Source organism: Erpetoichthys calabaricus, chromosome 10 (assembly GCF_900747795.2).
Source record: "Erpetoichthys calabaricus chromosome 10, fErpCal1.3, whole genome shotgun sequence".
NCBI lineage: Eukaryota > Metazoa > Chordata > Cladistia > Polypteriformes > Polypteridae > Erpetoichthys > Erpetoichthys calabaricus.
In genome coordinates, this window is record NC_041403.2 from 54,590,903 (window position 1) to 54,616,199 (window position 25,297).

General features: G+C 37.3%; 1 protein-coding gene across 1 annotated transcript; it reads right to left on the reverse strand.

The window, feature by feature from the left end:
• Nucleotides 1-1,104: 1,104 nt before the first annotated feature.
• Nucleotides 1,105-21,489, reverse strand: elovl8b (ELOVL fatty acid elongase 8b). The gene is made up of 8 exons (XM_051932678.1): nt 20,822-21,489; nt 14,900-14,978; nt 12,748-12,935; nt 11,335-11,415; nt 11,120-11,205; nt 5,692-5,777; nt 4,198-4,325; nt 1,105-1,305 (listed from the first exon to the last, which is right to left on the reverse strand). Exons 1-8 carry the CDS (start codon nt 20,837-20,839, stop codon nt 1,138-1,140), a joined length of 834 nt encoding a protein of 277 aa, XP_051788638.1. The 5' UTR covers nt 20,840-21,489; the 3' UTR covers nt 1,105-1,137.
• Nucleotides 21,490-25,297: the final 3,808 nt, after the last annotated feature.

A 25,297-nucleotide genomic window follows, 5' to 3' on the forward strand; every position in this document is an offset into this window, starting at 1 on the left:
GCTAGAAAACAGACAAGGGAATACTCACACTTACAGAAAGGTTTGCATGTTGCTGCTTTTTTACCATAAGGTACAAATATGCAATACATTTGTAAGTTTGGGGAGACAGTGATCCCTCCCCACATGCTGCATATGTTATCATCATACATATTCAACGCCATTTATAAATAATGCAATCATGCTTAAGCTGATTGCAAGGTAGGCATTTAAACAATGACCTAAAACTTGATTTTACATAAGACATTGTATGACCAAGAGTAATACAAGTTAGGATTATTTTAAATTAAACATGCAATAAAACAAGGGTGCAAAGCTGATTCCACCCGAGGATCGGTTTTGCTACAAAAAATATGTAAATGACGGTCATTATTTACTCTTTTCTTCCCTTGTGCTTTTGTGACTGCACACAAATGGAATGATGTAACACTATGTTAAGTATTTCACTGCATATTGTACTGTATGTATAAGTTGTATGTGACAAAAAAAATTTGATATGATTTTTGATTATATGATGCACAAAATCCTTCAGCAATTGTGAGACTCATTTTTTACTTAACATACTGTATCCAAATTAAAATGGAGCATACCTTTCGGTGAGCCTGCAGAATTAAATTAAATGATGAATAGGTGTACCACTGCACTTCACAGTAAACTCATAACATTGTTGCTCATAGTTTTTGCAAGAAAAGTACCAAATAATTAACAAGCAAATATATTATTGGCGATTATCCCTATCAGAGAATATAAAAATCACACTGAAATTATAGAAAGCCATGATAAAAATTAGTTACAAGATTATCTGGGAATCTTCTAACTTTGATTTGGGGGGAAACTGGGAAATGGTACACTTTTATTACAAATTATCTAAGCTATTAGTGTTACTGGACTACTTGGCAATGTAGATTGACATTATGAGGAAAGGCCCACCATAGGTTTGGGCTGCCCTCTGGTGTTAACATTCAGAACTTTGGCCAAAATCAAGGTGTGAAATTTAAAATTAATTCACAAAGATTAAGAAACCATATATGTAGATCTACTCTGAATCCAATGAAAAATATTTAGCAAATTTATTGAAAGTAAACAATGTATTATTTTATGATTAAAACATCCTCAGTCAGCCAATTTTCCAGAAAAGTATCATTCCTCTTTTCTTTTATGATTAACATAAGACTGATAATAGAAATTGCCAAATAGTAAAATCAAGCTGACAATGTAAAGGCATACAACAAAATTGAATCCATCCGGATAATCACAGTCACTGAAGAGATTGTAGAATGTGTGGGCAGCAATTCCAAAGAACTGGACCTGTAATGACAACACAAAAAAGATATATCTTAAATTAGGCACCCTTGAGTTTTAGATTATGTTTGATGCATTTCAGTCTGGGTTCTAAGTAAGGATTTGGTTGAAGTGAAAGCCTACGGCCCTCCAGGACTGTGATTGAGGACCCTTGAATTACAGAGTGCTACCTTTTCCAATTACTTAATAGGCTTGACTTAACCTCTCTATCATTAATGCGTCACCAGAGAGCAGGACAAATAACCCTGTGTTCATCTTTATTTATGTGCATTCTTAAAAAACAATGCATTGGCTTTGACCTCAATTTGAATGTACAGTGCAATTATCAACTTTCAGTATTAAGTAATGTTTTTGTTATCATGTTCTTCAAGTGCATCTTTTAATAGACTCTATGTAGAGGACTACAATCACACCATGTGGCATATTTGATGCTTCTCATGGGGTTTCCATTAAATACATTAAAGAAGCGTCTTTCCCACTTTTGTTTACTTTTTTTTTTTATTCCATATTTTGATCACCCCTTCATCCTCTAAGAAAAAAAGTTATATTATTGAGATTTCTTTTTGAAAAGAAATATCATGATCTAAAAAGTGCACCATTTCACTAAATTTTGCTACTTCATAAATTGCTTTCATATGTAAAAAAATCTTAAAATAACTGCAACCATGCAGCATCTTGAATCAATGCTGCGGAGACGTGTTTGGTGCTAAACAACAATCTGAAAACCTTTTTTGGTTTTCTCAGCTTTTTTGAATTTTGGAATTGTGAACCTATAATGCAGTCATGCAGTGTCATGAACTAGCATCTGTCTATATAAAATGCCAAGGCTTGTGTCTGTCATGTTATTACTCATGAACCCCTACGGATAGAACCGTGAGCTTGGTTTTAATCAAAAGCTTATGATACGATCCACGCTGGTGAATCAAAAAATGTGGCTGGTGGCAACCTCTGTGAATTTACAATGGATTGCAGCTTTCCTACGGCAAACAGCATATAGAAACTGATAAAGAAGGTGACATGGCAGAATGAAAAAGATGAACAGTGACATCTGCTGAAGCAAATCACAGTAGCCAATTACGTGATAGGAGGAAGAAGAAGAAGAAGATTGAGAGCTCTGGCATCTGCTAAGAGTCAAGCACATGTGGTGCGGCAACCTACTGTACTCACGGAGTACTGGGACTGGAACCTTGATCTTGGGAGGACTGGAGGTCCTTGTTTCTAGTTTATTAATTTTCTGTATTACAATCAGTGTAATTAGCTCTTTAACCAAACTCTTGTATTAAATAAAAGAAACCCTGAGCAAACAAATTACAGAAAATGTTATTTACTTAATTTATTCATTAAATTTACACCAAAAAAAATAGTTACTTATTTGAACTCATTAAGTTATTATTCTGTTTTTAGTAGCAAGATGTTTTCCACTGTGCTGTGAAGGAATATTGGACTCTTGTTTCTTACAGAACTACTTTTAACTCAGTTACATTTTTTCCAGAGTTCCAAGCATGATTTTCAGGCTCTTCCACAACATCTTAGTGGGGTTCAAGTCTTGATTTTAACTAGGCCATTTCAAAACTCTAAATGTATTTTTATTCAGCTATTTTATGGTCTCACTAATTGACCAAGCTCCATTTAGCTTCAACTGGCTAAAGGACTGTATGAAATTCTCTTAAAGACACACAACAGAATTTCTGCTTCTTTTGCTACTGGTGAAACTACTAAGTCCTGATGCAGTACAAAATCCTTACCAGCTCTACCATGCTATTACAGTTGGTATACAGTTTGTACTGAAGAATCAAATGTAAAATTTGTCTGAACATAACAAGGACCAATGCTCACCGCAAAAATCAAATTGGTTTCACATATTTACTCAAAGAGATACCAACAGATTTCTTGATGCAATTATGGGGTTTTTTTCTGAATTCAGAAACAATGTTAAGGACTTGTGTTGGAGAGATTTTAGCAGAACAGCCATTTCCAAAAAGAATAACTACTATTTCAAACTACTTCATTTTGGACAATTTGGCCCCAAATGCTATTTAGCAAAAGCTTAGAAATGTTTTTCTAATCCTTGGCAGAACACACTTGCAGATATTAAAGAAGAATAATTTGTTGGGTTGTGCTCCATTCCCCAGTAGTCTTTATTGTAAAGTCCCAGTGAAGGCAAGATATTGTTTTAATATTTATAGAAAATGCTTAACTTTACAACACAATTTTTCACAGCAAATTCCTATACACCATGTTTGTGAAGAAATAAATTTCACTTGAAAAATACTGAACTAATCCTTTAAATCTTTGGTCCAGATGTTCTGAGAACCTTCTTAAATTTATCTAGACCCTGTATTCTAACACATTTAATCTAATTCTAAGAGACAAAATTATTACTAATTATAATGAGCAAGACTGGCTTACATCAGATTGTTAACAAATGTATTCAAAAACTATACCTTATAGCCACTTGGGAGTTTAATAAAGACAAAAAAAGCTTTTCATACCTGAAGACTGCACATGTTTAAGTACATTGATCATCAAATAAATAAAACAAGCAATCATACTTTTTGTCTTTTTTTCCCAACACAGACAAATTAGAGGTCATATTTCTGCAATTTCCCATGATACAAATTCACTATCTATTTAAGACAGTTATACAGAAGTATACCTCTTCTTCCCAGACTTTTTTGTATGGTAAAGCAGATAAAGTAATCTAAACAATAAGGATGCCAAGAGCTAAGAAGAACTGACTAACATAATATCAGGCTAAAAACGTTTCTACTTTGCCTTGTATAAATCACTCTTCTTGATTATTGGTGCAGAAAAGTTATTAAAAGTAGGAGCCATTAAGCACTCTAGAGCCCTCAAAGACATTTAAAATACAGAATTTTAAAAACCTGTAAGACCTACCAATTGGAGGATAGTCAAGTAACGCTTCCACCAAAGGTATTTTTGCATTTGGGGTCCCATAGCAGCCAGTCCATAATACAGGTACATCACAACATGTACAAATGAATTCAGCATGCCAATAAAAAATGCTTAAAAAGTTGAAGAAAAGCTATAATTAAGTGGTGTCTTGCATTTAATGACAATTCATTTTAAATAACACACATACTGTAAGTGCAAAGCCATTAGTAACAACAAATGCAATAAATCAGATGTCTTCACACAGTTTGACTTCATAGCTGCTCCATTTGCCTGTCACCTTTTTCAAATGTGCTAATCCACAAACAACAAAAACAATTTCAGGGTCACAATAAAGATCTGTGAATAAGGCTTGTAATTCATAGTGGGTAAACAGTGAGTGGTGTGTATAAAAATTAATTGCTTTAATGCTTTGAAACAAAAAAATATTTTTAAACAACTCCAAAAGCTATATGCTAAGGTGCTCCCAAAGTGCATTCCCTCATGCAGAAAACTGTGAACCACAATGCAGTCATTGCTAGAAATGGAAAATTCCAGATTACCAGGACTACTGAAAACCACAAAAACAGAAGAAGTCATCAGAATTTCTCCCTGCAAAAGTAATTTAAAGAGTATAGGTACAAAAAACAACCTTCATCACTTATTTGATGTGGTAGGATTAAAAGGCAATGCAGTTGAATATAGTGCAGGGACAGAAACCCAGAGGCTAAAGGATAAGATGCTACCCTCTGGTTTCTTATGTATATCAAAGTAATTCACTAAACCAATGAGAGGACTAATAACATATTATGCTTCTACATGAATAAAAAATCTCTGACTTGGTTCCTATAATATAAAGTGTTAGATAAACATTGACAGAATTGTTACCCAGGTACACTTAAGTAAAGAGTAATTCATCCTAATTTGTAAGAAAACTAAAGAAAGCAGACATAGCTAAGAACTAATTAAATTACAGTTATTTCTTTAATGTTTTCAGATGTCAGTGCCAGAAGCATGTAAATAAATACATAATCCTATTTATTTATGTTTTACCAAGTATAACTTCTAGATTCATATTTCCATGGCCACCTGAAGCAAGTGGCATTTTAAAAACCCAGTCTTGTGTACTCAACTGAAGAGTCACCATTTCTCTTGGTCTGTCTTCACCAGAAACAAGGCAGGTGTTGCCACCTAGTGGAGTGGGGTGTCCCAAAAGTACTGTATGACAATCTTGATTCTTTGGTTCCCCTGGTAAAGTTTTTTCCACCCCTGGTGGTTTCTGTCTATACTGAAATTCTGGAAAGCTCTCCTGTCAGCACTGTGGATTCCTCTTAAATTGAGAAAGCTTCTGTTGGATACTTTTATGTCTCAGGAATTTTAATACCTTATCTGACCCTTGCAAGGATTTTTTTTTATTACAAAAATGTATTTTCACATCAATAAAACAAATATATTTTAGTAAACTGAGCACTTGTGAAAAACAAGGAGAATAGGTCTTACACTGTCCACCAGCCACATATTTCACAGCAGCCCACCAATTAAAGATCATTGTACAATGATGATAAACATGGAGAAAGGTGATTTGGCTGTTTTTTGAAAAATACCTAAAATAAATAAAACAGTCAATACTTTCTGAATCCATAAAATGTAACACCTTATCAAGCATACTGCAGTCCATTAATCTCTGTTTTGTATAAAACCTGCTGGTACAGTGGCTAATGTAATACCAGCCTCATAGCTTAACAAACTTTGCATAGGTATCCTATTTACCACCCAAATCTGAGATATATGCATTTTATTTTAACTGGTAACTCTAAATCAACCTGATACACAAGAACATGGGTTCGTGTATGATGATTATACCATTGATGTATTGGAAGGGCTTGTACCTAGAAGAACAGCTATGTCAAAAGGAGACCTTAACTTGTAGGCTTGAGGGTTGTGTGACTGCTTTAAGCAGGTTGCATCGTTTTGTGTATGACAAATATAACTTTGATGGTATTGGAGGGGCTTGTACAGTAACTAGAAGAACAGCTATGCTACTGGGACACTTTTAATTTAGAGGCCAGTGGCTTTCATGCTTGCTGTATGATTATGTTGTTTTCTTAGTCTCATCTGACATTGATTAGCTAGATCACAGATCAAATCACAGATCAAAAATTTAGAATATGATCAGTCCATTATTTCCTGGTTTTCTTCCAGGAAAACAGCAAATTCTTCTCTTCAGATAATGGCAGTATACTGACCAAAAGATTAATGCAGCAGCTGTAATGTATTGGTAGTACTGTCACATGTATGGCAAACAATGAAATTCATTATTAACATCCAAATAACATGCAACATGTCACCTCACAAAAAGACTCCAGAACAGGAGATGAAGTAAGACTTAATGACATTTCAAGAAGAAGTCTAATGCATTTTGTATAGTTTGACTATTAGAAAAACACTGAATTTGATTTTACTCAAACTATTAATACTAATCTGTGTTATAGGACCTCTTTGAAAATGTTCTCCTGAATAAAAATCAAAACAGAGCCCAAAGGCAGCAGTAATAATGAATTGATAAAGATGTGAATTTTGGGAGAAAAAAACATCAAAAAAGGAGACACTGGGCACCCTTTGTACTCAAAAAGTAAAAGTACACGATGAAGTTCCTGAGCCCATCCAAAAGGTTAATTTATACGGTGATCACTTCAGAACTATTTCAGATATTTCTCTGGACAGTTTCAAGTACTCTTACAAACATTATTACCACCTTGTATTAGAAAGCAGAGGCCCAACTACTACAGACACACCATACAACAACTGTAAGTGCATTTCCTTTTTTTCCATTATTAGTCTTTACTGTTAACCTGAAAATGTAATAAAATTGTTATAATCTAGATCAAGAGGATTATTTAAAAATGAATTGCATATTAAACAAAAAACAACATTTTAAACCTTTACCTAGCAATTTGTTTCACCTAAATTGTGATATGACAACTAACAGCAAAGACAGAAAAAAATCCATAATCAGCTTTCTTTTTTAACTTATTTTTCCGACAGTTTACCAAATGTTTTCCATTACTTGACTGCTTTAATGAACATAATATGCTATAACATCCAGAATGAGTCAATGAGGGTGAGATCTTCCCATACCTGTTAGTTTTTTCAAGAGGTAACTGAAACATTACACAAAATCAAAACGTACAAAAATCCTTTAGTACACTTCTGCAACAAAAATTAATTTTGAAACAAGATGCCCCTGATGTCAGAGGTAATTTACAAAATTTGGTTTCAAGTTGGGTAATAGACCTAAAGCAAAGAGTACAAATAAAACAATAATAATTATCCACATGGGGAGAAGGCATCAATGGTGTCCCTCAGGGGCCTGTGCTTGAACTATTAATGACACAGATTCGGTTATAATTAGTAAACCAAGAAAATTTGTTGATGACATTAAAACTGGAGGAATAGCAAGAACAGGGCTAACACATAGAAAGTGCACATTAAAGTAGAAAAGTGCACATGTAGGCAAATGGAATATTACTTATAAATGTAAGATGGGTGATGCTAGGTTGACTCAAAGTTCTCATTGGCTGGCAACTAAAAAATGTTAGGTAAGAAGTGTTGAATACAAATATAACATTATTCTGAGACTCAGTAATGCACAAGTGAGATCATACCTTGTTTATTATGTACAGTTCTGGTCACCATACTACAAACAAAGACATAACAGCTCCTGAGGTTATGAATAGAAGAGCAATGAAATGTATCCCAAGATGTAAGGAAATGTCCTACTTTTACACACTAACAGAGTGCATAGGAACCTCATCCAGGTCTTCAAAATTTACAAATGCTTTCATAAAAAGTATCTAACAGAATTCTTTCAGTTAAACAGAATATCTAGAATGTGAGAGCAGTCTTGGAAATTAAGGGCAAGAGTATTCAAAATTGAAGCCACAAAGCACAACTCCTAAAAATTAATTATTTTTAAATTGTCACTTCCAAACACTGATCTTGTGATTGAATTCCAACAACAGTAAATTTTCTTGATTGCCTAAACATTTCCTAACTTCCTGAAAAATGTGATTTAGCAGGGGTGCTTTGTAGCAAAAAAATAAAAAGCTTTTTTTATTCCTTTGCAAATACTGATTGGAACTGTACATTAGACGAATGAAACCGAAAATATCTGAATTTTATATTGGTGAAAAAAGTGAATAAAATCAGAATAGAAAACAATAGTTTATGTTTGTAAAACGGTGGTTGCAATGTAAGCAAACAGATTTGAGATTACTGTACAGCTGTAAAATATTCTCCTTTTTAAAACCGCGTCAAAATGTCAATATATATTATCCATGATACACCTATCCATCTATTACTGAATCCAGCTAATTCAAACTCATAGTTACAATGGCCAGAACCTATCCCAATAAAACTGGGCATAAAGCAGTAATCAACCCAGGATGGAATGCCAATCCATCACTTTAACTATTCACCTGTCCTTTATTTTAAAAATCTGCCACCTGTGATCAAGATCACAATTTTTTGCTATAACATTTCTCTTTTTTGTTTTGCATTACCTACCATATTTAATCATTACTACAACTGTTGCTTTTTCATTATTTCACTCATTAGTTACTTAGTCTAAACTCATCTTTTTGCACTTAGTATACTATTCTATCATTCAGCATTTTACTTAATAATAATAATACTTATCTCTTTGCGCTTTCTACCCCCTCAGTTTTTAAAATGGGAAAAAAACTTTTTTTTTTAATTATGATCGAAGTGCATTATAGTTTCATTCTCATTTGGTGACTAGCTTTTTTGTTTTACTCTTCATACTATTGTTTTTTATTCATTGACTGTTTTACTTGGAGTATCTAAGATAATTAGACTTATTATTTCAAAAATATATTACTCACTGTTTTCAAGGGCAAACTGTGTGATCCAGGCACGTCAAAGGATATAGACTTTGAAGTGCCTGATCTTAGCCTCATCTCAAAATGCAAGATGATTTTGCAAGGAAGGCTGCTAGAAAGGACATAAGAGGGAAAAATCTATATTTATCTGATTCTCTGCTCACACTTTCATCCTGAGACTTTGCTGGTCATGTCACTGGTAGCAATGCTTGGCAGTGGAGAATGTGGAATTTTGCTTAATGTAAAAATTTGAAAAAGATATTATTTTTCCTTTTCCTATCTTGAAGGATTAAATTTAAAATACAAAAACCAAACAACACTGATCAATCATTAAATTACATTTTTCTAGGATGACTCAGGCGCCGCTGAGAGTGGCAGCCTTTTCAGCAGCTCCGTGTACGACTTCATTTTTCTACTTTTTCAACTTTTATTTTTCTCTTTTTTATTGATCACTCCTATCACTTTATGCCTTCTGTTATTCTGGGAAAAGTGAACTCAATCTCAAATAAGATTGATGAACTGGCTGCGCTGGTGAAAAATGTCAGAACCTACAGAGAATGCAGTTTGTTGTGACTTTGCGAAACGTGGCTAACTACCACCATCACAGATGCTAACGTGGAGCTACCCGGATTTAGCACAGTTAGAGCGGACAGAGATGCAAGTACCTGCGGGAAGCACAAAGGAGGAGGACTCGCTCTCTATGTTAATACACGGTGGTGTAACTCTGGACATGTTAACGTCAAAGTCTCCTCTTGCTGCAGGGACATCAAACTGTTGGCCGTAAGTTTGCGTCCCTATTACTTGCCCAGAGAGTTTGGACACGTCATTGATGTTATTGTCTACATCCCTCCTCGGGCGGACATGGAGACAGCGAGTGACATCATCCATTCTGCTGTTGCTAAGTTACAAACGCAGCACCCTGAGGCGCTTGTGCTTATCGCTGGAGACTTTAACCATGTGACACTGGACAAAACATTACCTGCCTTCTCCCAGTAGGTGGACTGTAACACCTGGGGAAATAAGACTATTGATTTACTGTATGCAAACGTTAAAGACGCATACAACGCCACCCTGCTACCTGCGCTTGGGAAAGCAGATCATAACCTGGTTCTGCTTCAGCCTCACTACAAACCAAGAGTGAGGGTCCTACCTACAACCACACACTCATTCAGGAAGTGGTCCCCTGAGGCAGAGAAGGCTCTGAGAGACTGCTTTGCAACTACAGACTGGGATATCCTGCAGGGATCACATAGTGAGAACATTGAGGAGGTTGTTGACTGCACTACTGACTACATCAACTTCTGTATGGACATTGTAGTTCCAGTAAGAACAGTACGCTGCTATGCTAACAACAAGCCATGGATTACAAGTGACATCAAGGGCCTTTTGAACCAGAAGAAAAGGGCTTTTAAAGGCGGTGATCAACATGAGCTCAAGCGCATGCAGAAGGAACTTCGAGTCCAGCTCAGGGTGGCGAAGGAGCAGTACAGGGGAAAGCTGGAGCAGAAGTTGCAGAATAACAGCATCAAGGAAGTGTGGGATGGGATGAAGATCATCACTGGGTGCGGCTCGAAGCGGGGTGCCACCATCGAGAGAGATGTGAAGAGGAGAAAAACTGAACAATGCACAGATCTATCTAACGTAAAAAGTACCTAAAATCTATCAGGGATAGGATCCTAAATGTAAATGATGCCATCAAGCACTGTCTTGTTAGGACATATGTTTTGGAAATGTCCCACACTTGACACAAATAAACTAATAAAAAGTGAGCTTTTCAAACTACAAATACAGATTTCTGTGATACTAGAACCTGCTATGGCTCTAGCAGCTATTACCTTTGTTACTGTAAAATTCAGACACACAATATATATTATAAACAAATAATTTCCAAAATACAATTTTTAATCTATATGAACTGAAAAACTTAAATTGTAATCCTAAAAACTCTTCAAGGTATACTATTTAAACAAACATTGTATTGAAAACTACTGTAGCATAATTATACACTTATATAGTAACATTCTTACAAAATATTTTTTTTTTCATTTTTACATACCGTATCAAGGAGCTCTACAACCTTGGAAATGTAGAACCACCAACACACTTTTGCCATCTAGGTTGAAAAAAAGAAAGAAGTACAGTATATGTGAATTGCTAATTGGATTAAGCTACCATCTATTTTCATGAGAAATAAAGAAAGGAAAACAGAATGAAAGAAAGAATAACATTCTGAAATTCTTACTCGAATTCCTAGTTTGCTGTTGCTGTAGTCAACAGGCTGGCACAGGTAGCTGTAGTTTGCTAGTAGTGAGGTCACCAAAAACTGAAAAATACCACAATGCTCACAAAGCTCACCCAGCTAAATGAAGGTACACTCAATCTGAAAAATAAAAAGATCTGAAATACCACGGCTAAGAAACACGGCAAAACTGAACATTTTAGACATTACTGATATAATAATGATCCCCCGTTTCTACTACACAATTTATATCACCCAGGTGAAAGAGGACCTACTTCTCAGTGAATTCTTTTGCACAACTCTCTTCTTTTTGAATGTTGGTTATGTAAAAATTACTTTTTTAAAGTACGGGCTATGAAAGTAGCAGATAATAGGCAAATAAAATGGATACCAGCTCTCACAATCTTTACACCAATGTACACACAATTCTCCAGCTGCAGGAAGACTGATGCAAAATTTAGAATTTAATTTAAACAGCACTGACTTACAGTAAGTAATGCTCTTGACAGTGGAATATATGCAAACACATGACTAGCAAGTGAAGAAAGTTATATTTCTTGCTACAAAAAGGATTGAAACTTTTAAGACATGGTTAGTGTAAAAGGAAATCCATATTAACACTATAAAGCATCAATAAATCCCATGCCTCAAAGTGGTGACACTACTGTAACATTATTTTCCTGAATACAAATACAGCAAAGTGTCTTTTAAGAATGTTTTCTGAAGCTGGGAAATGTTCAGTGTTTTGGGCTCAACTTCCAATTACAGACAGAAGCAATCTTTTTATGACCAACCATGGAATTATAGGAAAATCAAAGATCAAGCAGAAATAATAAAAAATAAAACAAAACACCCCTTCCTGTCCAACCCTATAAATAAAACCCAAATGTTATAAAAAAAAAAAAAAGCTCGCTCCCACTCCACACCAATCTAAAAACAATATCACAATATCAGTTACAACATGCTAAACAGAAGACACCCCCACCCTAATCCTCATGCACATAACCTATGCACAATCTAAAACCAGGAAAATCGAGAGTTTAGGTCTCTGTAAAAAGAAAAATCTGACAATATTAAAACAGTATTGTAAAAGTCAACAAAACAGGATGGCATAAGATCTCTATCCAAGATTGTGCACAGTGAGTGAGGATGATGGGAGAAACTACAAAGGAAAGAATTGGGAGCATAAACTGTCTAACTAGAGGCAGTTAGCATTAGTAGATGTAGTATCATCTGTACATATTACAGTAGAACACTTCTTGCACGTCTGACCAACAAGCAACATGTTGCCATTCTCTGACACCTTGATAAACAACAATGCAATAAAAGTATCACTTTGAGAAACACACTAAATAAATTTAAGATTCATTGGTTAACATTTACAAAAGAGAGGACACTGAAATAAGATTGCCTTACCTCATAAAACATATAGCTGGATAAACCAACTAAAGAAAAATTATAGGTGATTAGCACAGGCTTTAGGTCAAATGCTTTTCTGTTTTCCATGAGCTTAGGCCCAAACCATACCACAAAAAGATATATGAAAAATATAATCGTCACTGGAGCAGGACAGTAAACCAAAAACCATGGATCTGTTCGTTCATCTGCAAAAGAAGATTTTCATTAGTTTTCCTAATAATGAGATACAAAAGCTCATTCACATAATAGTTTTCAAAAAAATGCATCAATACCTTCACGTAATCTCATTATATTTGCTCATTTTAAATGTAGAGAAAAGCCAAGCAAAATGACACCTTTTATTGGCTAACTAGAAAGATAGTTTTAAAGATAGTTCTTTGTTTTAGATGACCAAGGGTAGAGTAAGCAGGTCCCAAGAAACACAGAGGCAGACTTGAATCACAAATCCACCTGATTGCATGACTTCAGACTTTATAAGGAAACCCTGCAACTTAGCCTTATAAGCACAGAAACATGTAAACTCCATATATACATATAGTTTAACTGAATGATTGAGGGTACGGGCCAGAGTGGTGACCCTGAGGATAGGGATGTGCGCCGGCAATCGGAAAGTTGCCAGTTCGAATCCAGTAAACATCAGCAGTGACTCTACTCCGTTGGGCCCTTGAGCAAAGCCCTTAACCTGCAATTGCTTCGTCCTGGGTATGAAATTAATCTGCACCCAGTCCTGCAAGCAGGTCCTCCAATTTACAGGGAAAACTCTGGGGTTGGTGGCAGGATTGGCACTCTAGCCACCATAAAAAAAAAAAAACACACACTCTCCAGTGTGATGCTGAGGTGTCACCCACTGCACTCGGGTCCCAATCCAGGTGGTTCGTCATGTGATGGGTGCGGCAACAGACTATGAGTACATGCTCCCAACCTCATTGAAGGTATATTCAGTAGCCACATACAGTATATAGATTATATTATATATATATATATATATATATATATATATATATATATATATATATATATATATATATATATATATATATATATATATATATATATTGTGAAAGGGTGGGTCCTGGACACAGACAGGCAGACACGTTTACAACCATCACCACACATTTATTTACAAAGTCACTAGTATATACAAGTCCTTACGTGCACCACACCAACAAACCCCCCACAGTCTCCCAAAGTCCTGGCTCCTTCAGCCTTCTCTCTCTTCTTCACACAACACACTCAGGCCTCTCCTCGCCCCCTCTGCACCGGCCTTGTCCACCTCCTACCCGACTCCAGCCTCGATTGCAGGGTGGCGGCTCCTTAAGTAGGTGGCTGATTGCAGGTCGCACCCAGCCACCTGCGACAATATATATATATATATATATATATGGCTGAAATAGTGTACTGTCAAATAATGCAAAGAGTACGCGACACGTGTTTCGCCCTAATTCTGGGCTCATCAGGCGTACACACTCACTGCACTCCCTCTCGGGAAACGAACCTCGGACATCAGCGCTAGTAGGTAACCACCCATACAATCAGAGCGTGATTCAGACTACGAATGCCGTGAATATATATATATATATATATATATATATATATATATATATATATATATATATATATATATATAGTGGAAGCCAGTCCCAGACACAGACAGACAGACACCTCCATGTCTAGAAAAGCGCACATTTATTTATAGTGAAAGTCCACAGCACACAGTGCCCCTGCACCAATCACCCTTCTTCTCTGTCCTTTACAAAGTTCTTTCCAAGGTCCTTCACCGCCTCCACTCCTCTCCACGGAGCTCTGTCCTCTTCCTCCCGAATGCAGCCATTGAAAGGAGGGAGGCGGCCCCTTTTATACACTCCTGGATGTGCTCCAGGTGCTTGATGACCGACTTCCGGCAGCACTCCCCAGTGTGGCTGAAATGCTGCCCTTGCACCCAGAAGCACTCTGGGCATAAACCATCCCTGGTTTGTCAGCACTTCCTGGTGTCCTGGAAGTGCTATCCCCCAGGGATCAAGGACCATCTGGGTACCCAGGGAAAAGGGGCACCGCTCTCCTGGTTCCTCCTTCCTCCCGGCAGGGCAGGGCTCCTGACCGTCAATTACAATATATATACATACATACATACACATATTAATATTAATACCTCCGTTTTGTAGAGCCCAGTCATAAAATTCCTTTAGTCTCAACCATGTGGATGCCATTACTTTAGAGGCATAAACAGCCTGCAAGAGAAAAGAAACAACAATGTTTGTGCCTCTCTAAGGTTGCTAGCTTATTTATCTATAGCACACCCATTTATGCACACTTCCTACTTCATTAAAAGTGCTTATACTTGAGTAAAAAAAGGGAACAAATTTGAGCCTGCTAGAAACTTTAAACGTAGGTCTGATGAAAAAACATGAACATTTTGCTTTAAACGCTGTACGCTTCACAAGGACACAAGAATATGAATGGTTACTTTGATTATTTTAAATACTACTGACTTATATACTGTATGATTTTTGCAATTTTTTTCAGTTCTTTTTGGCCACAGATAAGGTTTCAAAAAGAAATTTATTGAAAAGTTTGTATTAACAAATTCACATTTTTGTAAATACAATATATACTTTCAAAGCATGCACTTCAATCACAAAATCATGCACAAAGTGAAAAAGACACCAAAGAAGGGTTGTTCCAACAATCATTTCTGCATGGGGATAAATTTGAGCATGATGTTCTAGGATAGGTTCTGGCCTCAGAAAACTGCATAGATAAACTATGTCCTGAAAATGGAAGTATTGATAAATTAAAGGTGCAGTCGCCTAGGAGTAGTTACTGTTGACATGAAAACTAACTTGCATCACGGCACATACAAAGCGTCTTCTAATACCTTTTGCAAAGCACTAGAGCAGAAACATCAGTTTAATTAAGGCATCAAGATAACGGATTCCACAGCCTAGCAGGTACTAAGCTTTTGGCATTACACTTAGTTCTAATACAGTAGACTGGCATGCACACTTTTGATGCCTGCACTGAGCAAAGTGCATCATACAGGAACTTTCTTTAAACTTTTTTTTTTTAATAGCAAATCATCAATCAGGCAAAGATTTGTGTACATATAGCATAATGTACAAACACACAAATAAATGATGGTTTCTCAAAAAGACCACAAAACATAATCCATATATATCAGTCAATAGGAATCTGCTTGGCAAAACACAACAAGATAGTTTAGATGGTATAGTTCAACAAGCCTTTAAGTTATAAAGCAAATAGTTCTTATTTCCACATGATAAAACTAGGAAACGTGTAAATAAATATATACACTAGAGTACAGTGAAATTCTTACTTGCATGTCCTACTAGAAAATATAATGCCATACAACATCTAAAGAGATCCAAGAAATGGAGTTGCCATTAAGCTACAGTAGATCAAACTTTTATTTATTTCCCTTCCGTGACTGCAAATCACAAACCATACATCCAAGAAAGACATGAAATGGCAATATCCATTAATATATGCATCTAGAACAACTACATCAAAATGCAAGTTGGACGTATTCAGGGAAAAACTAAAGGCAATATCAATTATAAATCCAACAAAAATTGACTCCTAATATATAAAATATGTGAATAATAAATATGTTATAATAAATATGTGAATTTCCCATTGGGATTAATAAAGTATCTATCTATCTATCTATCTCTATCTATCTATAAAAAGAACAGAGCCCTTCGAGAGGCTACAGGGATCTGTCTTGTAAATAGGATGACGTTTCTGCAAGCAGGACACATTTGGATCTTTTGATTTCTGCATTTAAGAGTCAGACTCCCACAGGAAGCATGCTGCCGCTTACAATGAAAATTGTAACAGTTCACCTAAATTAAAATACATAAACATAGCTTTGAAGGTTAATTTTATTTTTTTATGTAATGTCACAGACACATATCATTACCAGCTCCTTACATCCCAGACTGAACGTGAAATATATTCTGTCTAACTACTCTTCATTCATCACTCATCCTTACAGCCTTCAATCCAACCACCCACCAATTTTAAACCTACTTATCAATTTAGGAGAAACATTTTTTTAAATCTTATTTTAGTATCTCGTGTTTTTAATACAGCTGAAAGATTATTCTCCTACGAGCATTCTTCATCATTTATTATGTGTAAAAATCCCAGTTAGCTACAGTACATCCAGAAAGTATTCACTGCGCATCACTTTTTCCACATTTTGTTATGTTTCAGCCTTATTCCAAAATGGATTAAATTCATTTTTTTCCTCAGAATTCTACACACAACACTCCATAATGACAATGTGAAAAAAGTTTACTTGAGATTTTTGCAAATTTATTAAAAATAAAAAAATTGAGAAAGCACATGTACATAAGTATTCACAGCCTTTGCCATGAAGCTCAAAATTGAGCTCAGGTGCATCCTATTTCCTCTGATCATCCTTGAGATGTTCGTGCAGCTTAATTGCAGTCCACCTGTGGTAAATTCCGTTGATTGGACATGATTTGGAAAGGCACACACCTGTCTATATAAGGTCCCACAGTTGACAGTTCATGTCAGAGCACAAACCAAGCATGAAGTCAAAGGAATTGTCTGTAGACCGCCGAGACAGGATTGTCTCAAGGCACAAATCTGGCGAAGGTTACAGAAAAATTTCTGCTGCTTTGAAGGTCCCAATGAGCACAGTGGCCTCCATCATCCATAAGTGGAAGAAGTTCGAAACCACCAGGACTCTTCCTAGAGCTGGCCAGCCATCTAAACTGAGCGATCGGGGGAGAACGGCCTTAGTCAGGGAGGTGACCAAGAACCCGATGGTTACTCTGTCAGAGCTCCAGAGGTCCTCTGTGGAGAGATGAGAACCTTCCAGAAGGACAACCATCTCTGGAGCAATCCACCAATCAGGCCTGTATGGTAGAGTGGCCAGACGGAAGCCACTCCTTAGTAAAAGGCACATGGCAGCCCGCCTGGAGTTTGCCAAAAGGCACCTGAAGGACTCTCAAATCCATGAGAAAGAAAATTCTCTGGTCTGATGAGACAAAGATTGAACTCTTTGGTGTGAATGCCAGGCGTCATGTTTGGAGGAAACCAGGCACCACTCATCACCAGGCCAATACCATCCCTACAGTGAAGCATGGTGGTGGCAGCATCATGCTGTGGGGATGTTTTTCAGCGGCAGGGACTGGGAGACTAGTCAGGATAAAGGGAAAGATGACTGCAGCAATGTACAGAGACATCCTGGATGAAAACCTGCTCCAGAGCGCTCTTGACCTCAGACTGGGGCAATGGTTCATCTTTCAGCAGGACAACGACCCTAAGCACACAGCCAAGATATCAAAGGAGTGGCTTCAGGACAACTCTGTGAATGTCCTTGAGTGGCCCAGCCAGAGCCCAGACTTGAATCCGATTGAACATCTCTGGAGAGATCTTAAAATGGCTGTGCACTGACGCTTCCCATCCAACCTGATGGAGCTTGAGAGGTGCTGCAAAGAGGAATGGGCGAAACTGGCCAAGGATAGGTGTGCCAAGCTTGTGGCATCATATTCAAAAAGACTTGAGGCTGTAATTGCTGCCAAAGGTGCATCGACAAAGTATTGAGCAAAGGCTGTGAATACTTATGTACATGTGATTTCTCAGTTTTTTTATTTTTAATAAATTTGCTAAAACCTCAAGTAAACTTTTTTCACGTTGTCATTATGGGGTGTTGTGTGTAGAATTCTGAAGAAAAAAATGAATTTAATCCATTTTGGAATAAGGCTATAACATAACAAAATGTGGAAAAAGTGATGCGCTGTGAATACTTTCCAGATGCACTGTATATTTAAATTCATGCCAACATGTCAGGCATTCACAGACTGCTGAGTGAAACCCTCATATCATCTTAAGGGCTTAGAGTGCCTGTGAGGGCAGAGCAGCAGACCTAACAACCTGCTGGCCCCCAGTGTTTAGTTCATGCAGCAGAGGAGGTCCACAGCACAAAGATGCACTGTGTTGCCATGTCCATGGCATGAACTGAGATGCTTTGAGTTAGAACAGATGATGTAGACAAACACCACAACAAAAGGAATACAAGAGCGTGAAAGGAGAAAGTCACTGAGGTGAAAGGCAAACCAACCTCAAGTTCAACTAGTGCAGTCTCATGACTAAGCACTTCCCTTTAAATGGCAGATTGACATCTCTAAATGCATGATGCTGAGTTAGTTATATATCTGCCTTATGTGTCTATATATATATTATATATACAGTAGATAGATAGATAGACAGACAGACAGACAGACAGACAGACAGACAGACAGACAGACAGACAGACAGACAGACAGACAGACAGACAGATAGATAGATAGATAGATAGATAGATAGATAGATAGAGGTAATTACATTCATGGCATTCGTAGTCTGAATCACAATCTGATTGTATGGGTGGTTACCCATTTCAACCATTCTATGATCTGCTTCTCGCAACTGCAAGAGGGCACCATGGTGGATGTTAGACGACTTGCTGACCAACCACAAGCGTTACCTGGTAGGTAATCACCCATACAATAAGATTGTGACTCAGACTACGAATGCCATGAATATATATACTAATATATATACTTATATATATATATATATATATATATATATATATATATATTCATGGCATTTGTAGTCTGAGTCCCGACCTGAATTGGTGGGTGGTTACCTACCAGGTAACGCTCACTCAGAATACGAATGCAATGAATGTGATTACTCCGGACCTACAGGCTGTCAAATAAACGAACCACACGCTGAGGCGCAGCATAAAGGGGCTTCGTCTCAGACGCTGACGTCCGAGGTTCGGTCCCCGAGAGAGGAGCAGTAGAGTGTTTACGCCTGATGAGCCCAAATGAGGGCTTTGCATTATTTGACAGTAAACTATGCAACACATGTACGGATGGCTGTGGGGTATACTCATGAGTGCGTTGTACAATAGATTACCGGTGTATTCAGAACTGGCATGCAACCTCCACTCAATGGAATAGACACCAGCCTCCTGTCACCCAGAACTGTATATTTCGGAAAGAGGTGGATGGATGGCATTGCTCTGGAAAAACACCATGAGATGCTGTTCACTATTGAACAAAAGAGGTGTTTGTTGTTGGAAGTCAGCATGATATAGAAAGTACATTCTTCCTTTCACAAGAAGACAAAGACAGTAAAGGGCAATGATTCTGCAACACTGCAATAATGGAAGCCCCCACAGGACATTTATCCTTCTAGAAATAAGATGTTAAGTAGTTTTCATCATAAGCCTTAAACATTCAGCTACCAGCTTTAGCAGATTTCTTGCTTCCTTACTCTTATGTTTTGCTTCAAAGAGTCAAATACTATGGCATGAGTAAATGGAACTACAAGTGGATTCATCTCCAGCTCAAATACCTCACTGAAGTTCACTTTGACTACACTTTGCTCACATTTCCGGCCATTGCTCTACCTGTTTCAGGTGCACCCAATATGACACAAAAAGCAGTCAAACAGCCAGACTTTAATTAAAATATTGCTGCCATGCCAATAAGGATGAGCAACCAGTATCACCAGAGGGAACGAATGACAATTTTCTTCCAACTGTTTTATATTATAAAATAACGGAACATAGCGTACAACTTTAGGAACTTGAACCGCAAAATAATTTGGGCGAAGCAGTCTTGTATAGTGACTATGACCCTGGACTTTTTTTTTTTAAGTGTTATTTGCTCAAATATATATGCGTTATAAATTAAGTGTTATAACAAACAAACGTTTCTAAGGCCTTGGTCGTAAAACTGGAAACCTCCTTCAAGATCACTATGATGTGCTGTAACTTTGCGTCTGATCCTTTAAGTTACCTTGCATAAACCCGTCAGCCAAATACAGTAATAACAGACATCAGTTAGACGCATCAATAATGAAGACAACGCTTTAAAGGCAGTGCTTTAACAACCCTGCTTAGTTCTTACGGTTTGTCACCGATTTAGCAGACGGTTAGACTGCTACGAGCGTCTACGCCCCTCAAACAAATCGTTGATTTTCGAAGTGACGCATTAAAAAGGCTACCATGCGACATTCTTACCTGTCCCGCCAACTCCATATCTTCGAACTAACTAACTGCAGAGGCACCCACGGAATAACTTGATAGTGAGAAAGGCAACTTGGACTACACTGGTGCATCATGGGTGTAAGGGCACGCACGGGCTCCAGCTCTGAAGCTATGGCTTTTACACACACTACTCCAGTTCAGCGAACATCATTCTGAAGTTCAGAGATACTGAAAATCAAGTATTGCCCTGTACGGACAAGTGATGAAGATATGGCAACTGCACGTTTGTATGACTGCGCTAAAATCAGACTTCGTAAAAGTACCACTCCGGCGCGCAAGGTGGCACTGGGAGTTGTAGTTTTCGACGCGATGGACTGCTATGAATGTAAAAAAATTACACTTCCCAAGGCTGTTTTGTAATTCAACTCGTTTGTATAATCTATACCTAATAAAGCACACATCGCAATACAGTCAATAATGTCACTAAATATTAATAAGGAACCTAGGAAATCATATAAATGTTGAACGAAAAAAAAACAGAATACGTTGGAACCATGGAAAAATGTCGACCAATCTTAACTCCCCGAAAGCCCAACTCCACTTGTTTACCACTGCTTATCAGAGACAACCTACATGTATAACTTAGGACAAAATGTGCCCTTGTTTTATCGAAGACGTATCAACAGCAAAAACGTTAATAAAGCGAATAGTCCTAGCTGATGGTTGTGTCTGACGTCTGACCCCGCCCACATCAGTCTCCGCCCCATCCCTCGTCCCTCGTCTGGAGACCTCTTACTTGGGCTAGACACCGTTTAGGAATACTGTACAGTCGAAATGGGTTTGGCTACACAAACCAAATTGGTTTTACTTAATTGCTTTTCTCACCTAGAAGAAACGTTCAGATGATTTTATGAAGTCCATGTTATCCTGCCAGCCTCTCTGTTGGCACTTATTGTGTGGCAAGGTACCCACAGCAACTGCCTATGCTTTTCCATACGGGAAAAATAAATCCTTTCTATTCACAAACCACTTAAATCCAATTCAGGGTCGCAGGGGCACTCCTACTGGCCAGCCTCTCCCTTGACCTTGAGTGTCTTGAAAATGACTAACAAACAGAGAGACAATGTTGACTCCTACACATCCGACTATCAGATCGTTTTGAATGCCATTACGCAGCTGCACATCATATATGCATTTTCACTTCTGAAATGTAAATTTAATACAATGGTAAAGAAAAAGACAGAAGCCAGAAGTTTCAGTTGAAACTGTTTCTCACATTCACCTGCAGTTTTCACATATTCCCCTGGATGCTTTTCATTTGCCTATCTTGGCTGGTAAAAAATTAATCTCTGTCTGAGCTGCAAGGCTTTTGCTTTTCAAGTAAGCATTTTAACATTTCTTCATGATTAATAAAAATGGAAGATTTATCAGTATTGAAGAACTTTGGAAGTGTTTAACTTCAACACATTTTTCTTCTGTTGCAAAATTTAATAATTGTTGAAAAATTAGGAAGTTAAAGGTTCACTTCTACACTGTGGAACACATTTTTATGTAGCCTCAAGAATTTTAAACATACATTTTGATATACGGTATTTAAGCAATATTTTATATATGAAACATTCTGACACACTGACATTTTTGCTACTAAGGAGGATGATTCTGTATATAGGGTTGTGATTTAATATTTAACTCCAGTTAGGTAAAAAATTGAATAATTTGCAAAGAATCAAAACACAACAGTTAGTAAGTTGAGCCCCATTTTTAAAAATCCTTAGAGCCTTGTGCAGGGATAGTTCCTGCCTTGTGCCCTGTGCCTGCTGGGATAGGCTTCAGCTTCCTTGTGACGCTGCTCAGGATAAAGCAGGTTTGGAAAATGAATGAATAAGGGAGCAGAACTCATCAAAGCTGTTCGGCTTGTGCTCTTTCAAGGTTATAAAAAGAAATCTGTATATCTCCTTGCTATACGAGATGATGTTAAAATAATGGCCTCATTTATGGGTTTTTAAATTTAACTACCATACTGTTGCATCTTACCATTACTCAGGAATCTTAAAATATACTGTATAGTTCCTTTATGTAAAAGCAGTGTTTTTGAATTCTAATCTTGTGCACCTACGACTCGTCTTTTCACAGCGACTTTGATACGTGACAACTTCTTTTTTATTTCGGGCACTGTGTGACTTTGTGAACTTGAGCTTTTGAGTTTCTCTGACACGCTATGTCACTCAATCAACTTCCTTTTGTTGTTTATACTACTGTTTAAACCTACAAATAGTATGTTTTTCTTGCCTCCACTTGGTATTCGCTGAAATTCTTCTATTTTCCCATTGTCTTTTCACAGAAGGCTGAGTTTAAGGGCTATTTATATTGATTTGCATATTCAAAGAGGTGTAATTCTAGGAGGAGTTGGGGCGGGACAGCAGGCACGTGCGTTACTTTCACGCTGACCAGGATTTATGGAGCAGAAGAACGTGGAAGTTGGCGTTCACACAGATTTATGCATCTGGATTTTTTTGTGCATAAGCACAGTTCCACTTTTGTGCTTACGTCATGTTATAGTGTGAATTCTGCGCACAGCGTTATGCATGAGGCCCTTGATGCACAAACAAGGCAAATAATGAAATGTCTGGCTGCCAGGCCTCTTAGTTAAAAAATAAATAAATAAAATGACAGTATTTATACAGTATAAGTAAATTAAGTAACTATTTGATGTATTGCTGTAGGTTTGGTCACTGCATGATGCCTATTGCTGCTAGAATTGAATATTCATCCCGTTAAAGTGTGAGAAGAGAACCACCAGGGGCATCTAAGCACTACACATGAGGCAGGTGGTCCAAAAGCACTTTGCACAAGGGTACTAGAGACTGAAAGTAAAGAGGATTAGCAAATGCCTTCCTGACAAATTGTGGCAGTACATTAAATGAGTTGCATACATCAGATAGTTATCGGTTCAACTTCTGCCATGGACACACGATGTGACTCTGAGCAAGACTCTTAACCTTATCATGATCTGACTACAAAGGATATATCCATCTTAATAAAAATGTAAGTGTCTGTGTGTCTGTCCCCATTGCTGTGTCTCTGTCATTCCAATTGAAGGTGCATCACCAACACGTCTAGTAATAAAATGCATTGCATTTGTCATTCCAACAGACGGTGCATCACAAACATTTACACTGCTTTTAAGAATCCTGTATCAAATGGTATATAACAGAGATTATGCATTGCATGGTGTACTGCAAACATTAATGCCAAGTTCTGCCTTGATTACTTAGATTTCAACCTGTCTTAGATGGGTGGCACAGCTATAATGTTCATAATAGTATTAGCTAATCATGGCAAGATGGAGTTCACTATATTGAGGGGCTGTTGTAAATAAAGTCTGTTTTGTCAATTACTCTTGTTGCATGTGATGTTGTGGCAACATATATTTACTTCCTAACCCCCTAATCTAATTTTGCTTTAAGAGGCATCATTGCCTATCCTGTCAGCCTTGGGCCCAGGACATGAATCAACACTTAACATGGCATCAGTCCATCACAGGGCACACTCACTCACCTTTACCTGCTCGGTTTAAAGCTGCCAATTAATCTAAAATGCACATCTTTGAGATGTGTGAGGAAAGCCACTTCAGTCACAGCAAGAACATACAGACATGCATTTGGAGTTGTGAGGCACCAATACAAACCACAATGCAAAATTGTACCAATGTCATATTGCATTTTCTATTCAGATTTCCATTGTTAAATTTATTGAGGTAACACAAAGGTACATTTCTCGGCAATATATTGCATAGCACTGGAATCTTGTCCAGGGTTGAGTCCTACCTTGTCCACGATGATGACCGACTTGGTTCCAACCTCCCAAAATATTGAATTGTTTAAGCAGATATATTTGTAACATGTATTTGTGGCATTCATTCTTATGAAATACTGATACATATCAAAAACAAAAACCAAAAGAGTGACACTTGGAGGCACCTGTATTTCTTTGTAAGTGTTGGGAAAATGCACAAAAGAATTTAGCAGAAACAAATTAATAAAAAAAAATAACATTAAGATTGTTTCGCTATGTTACGTAACAATGAAGAAGTCATTCACTGGCATTTCCATGCTGGTTTCTCCTCCGCAGTGTAGGAATAAAGACACAGCTGTACGCACTGGAATCTCTTGACGGCTAGCATAAACATGACATAGACAAGTCTCTCAGAGGGCCCCATGAAGACCCTATGAAGGACACTACCTCACTGTTCTTGAATGGACACAGATTCCTTATTCATATAAGAGACAACATCCCAATACTCATGGAAAACAAGTTTTAGAATATATAATATTGTGCATATATACGGTATATAGATGCAGAATGGCAATACAGATTGTTATGCTTGCTTTTTTAATGTTCTGCTGTGTGAATGAGTTACAGAAATGTCTTCTGTGACAAGTGTTGTAAAGGAAATATTAAGTGAACTCTATATTCCAAAGCACTCATTAAAGAAAATCAAATCCATGC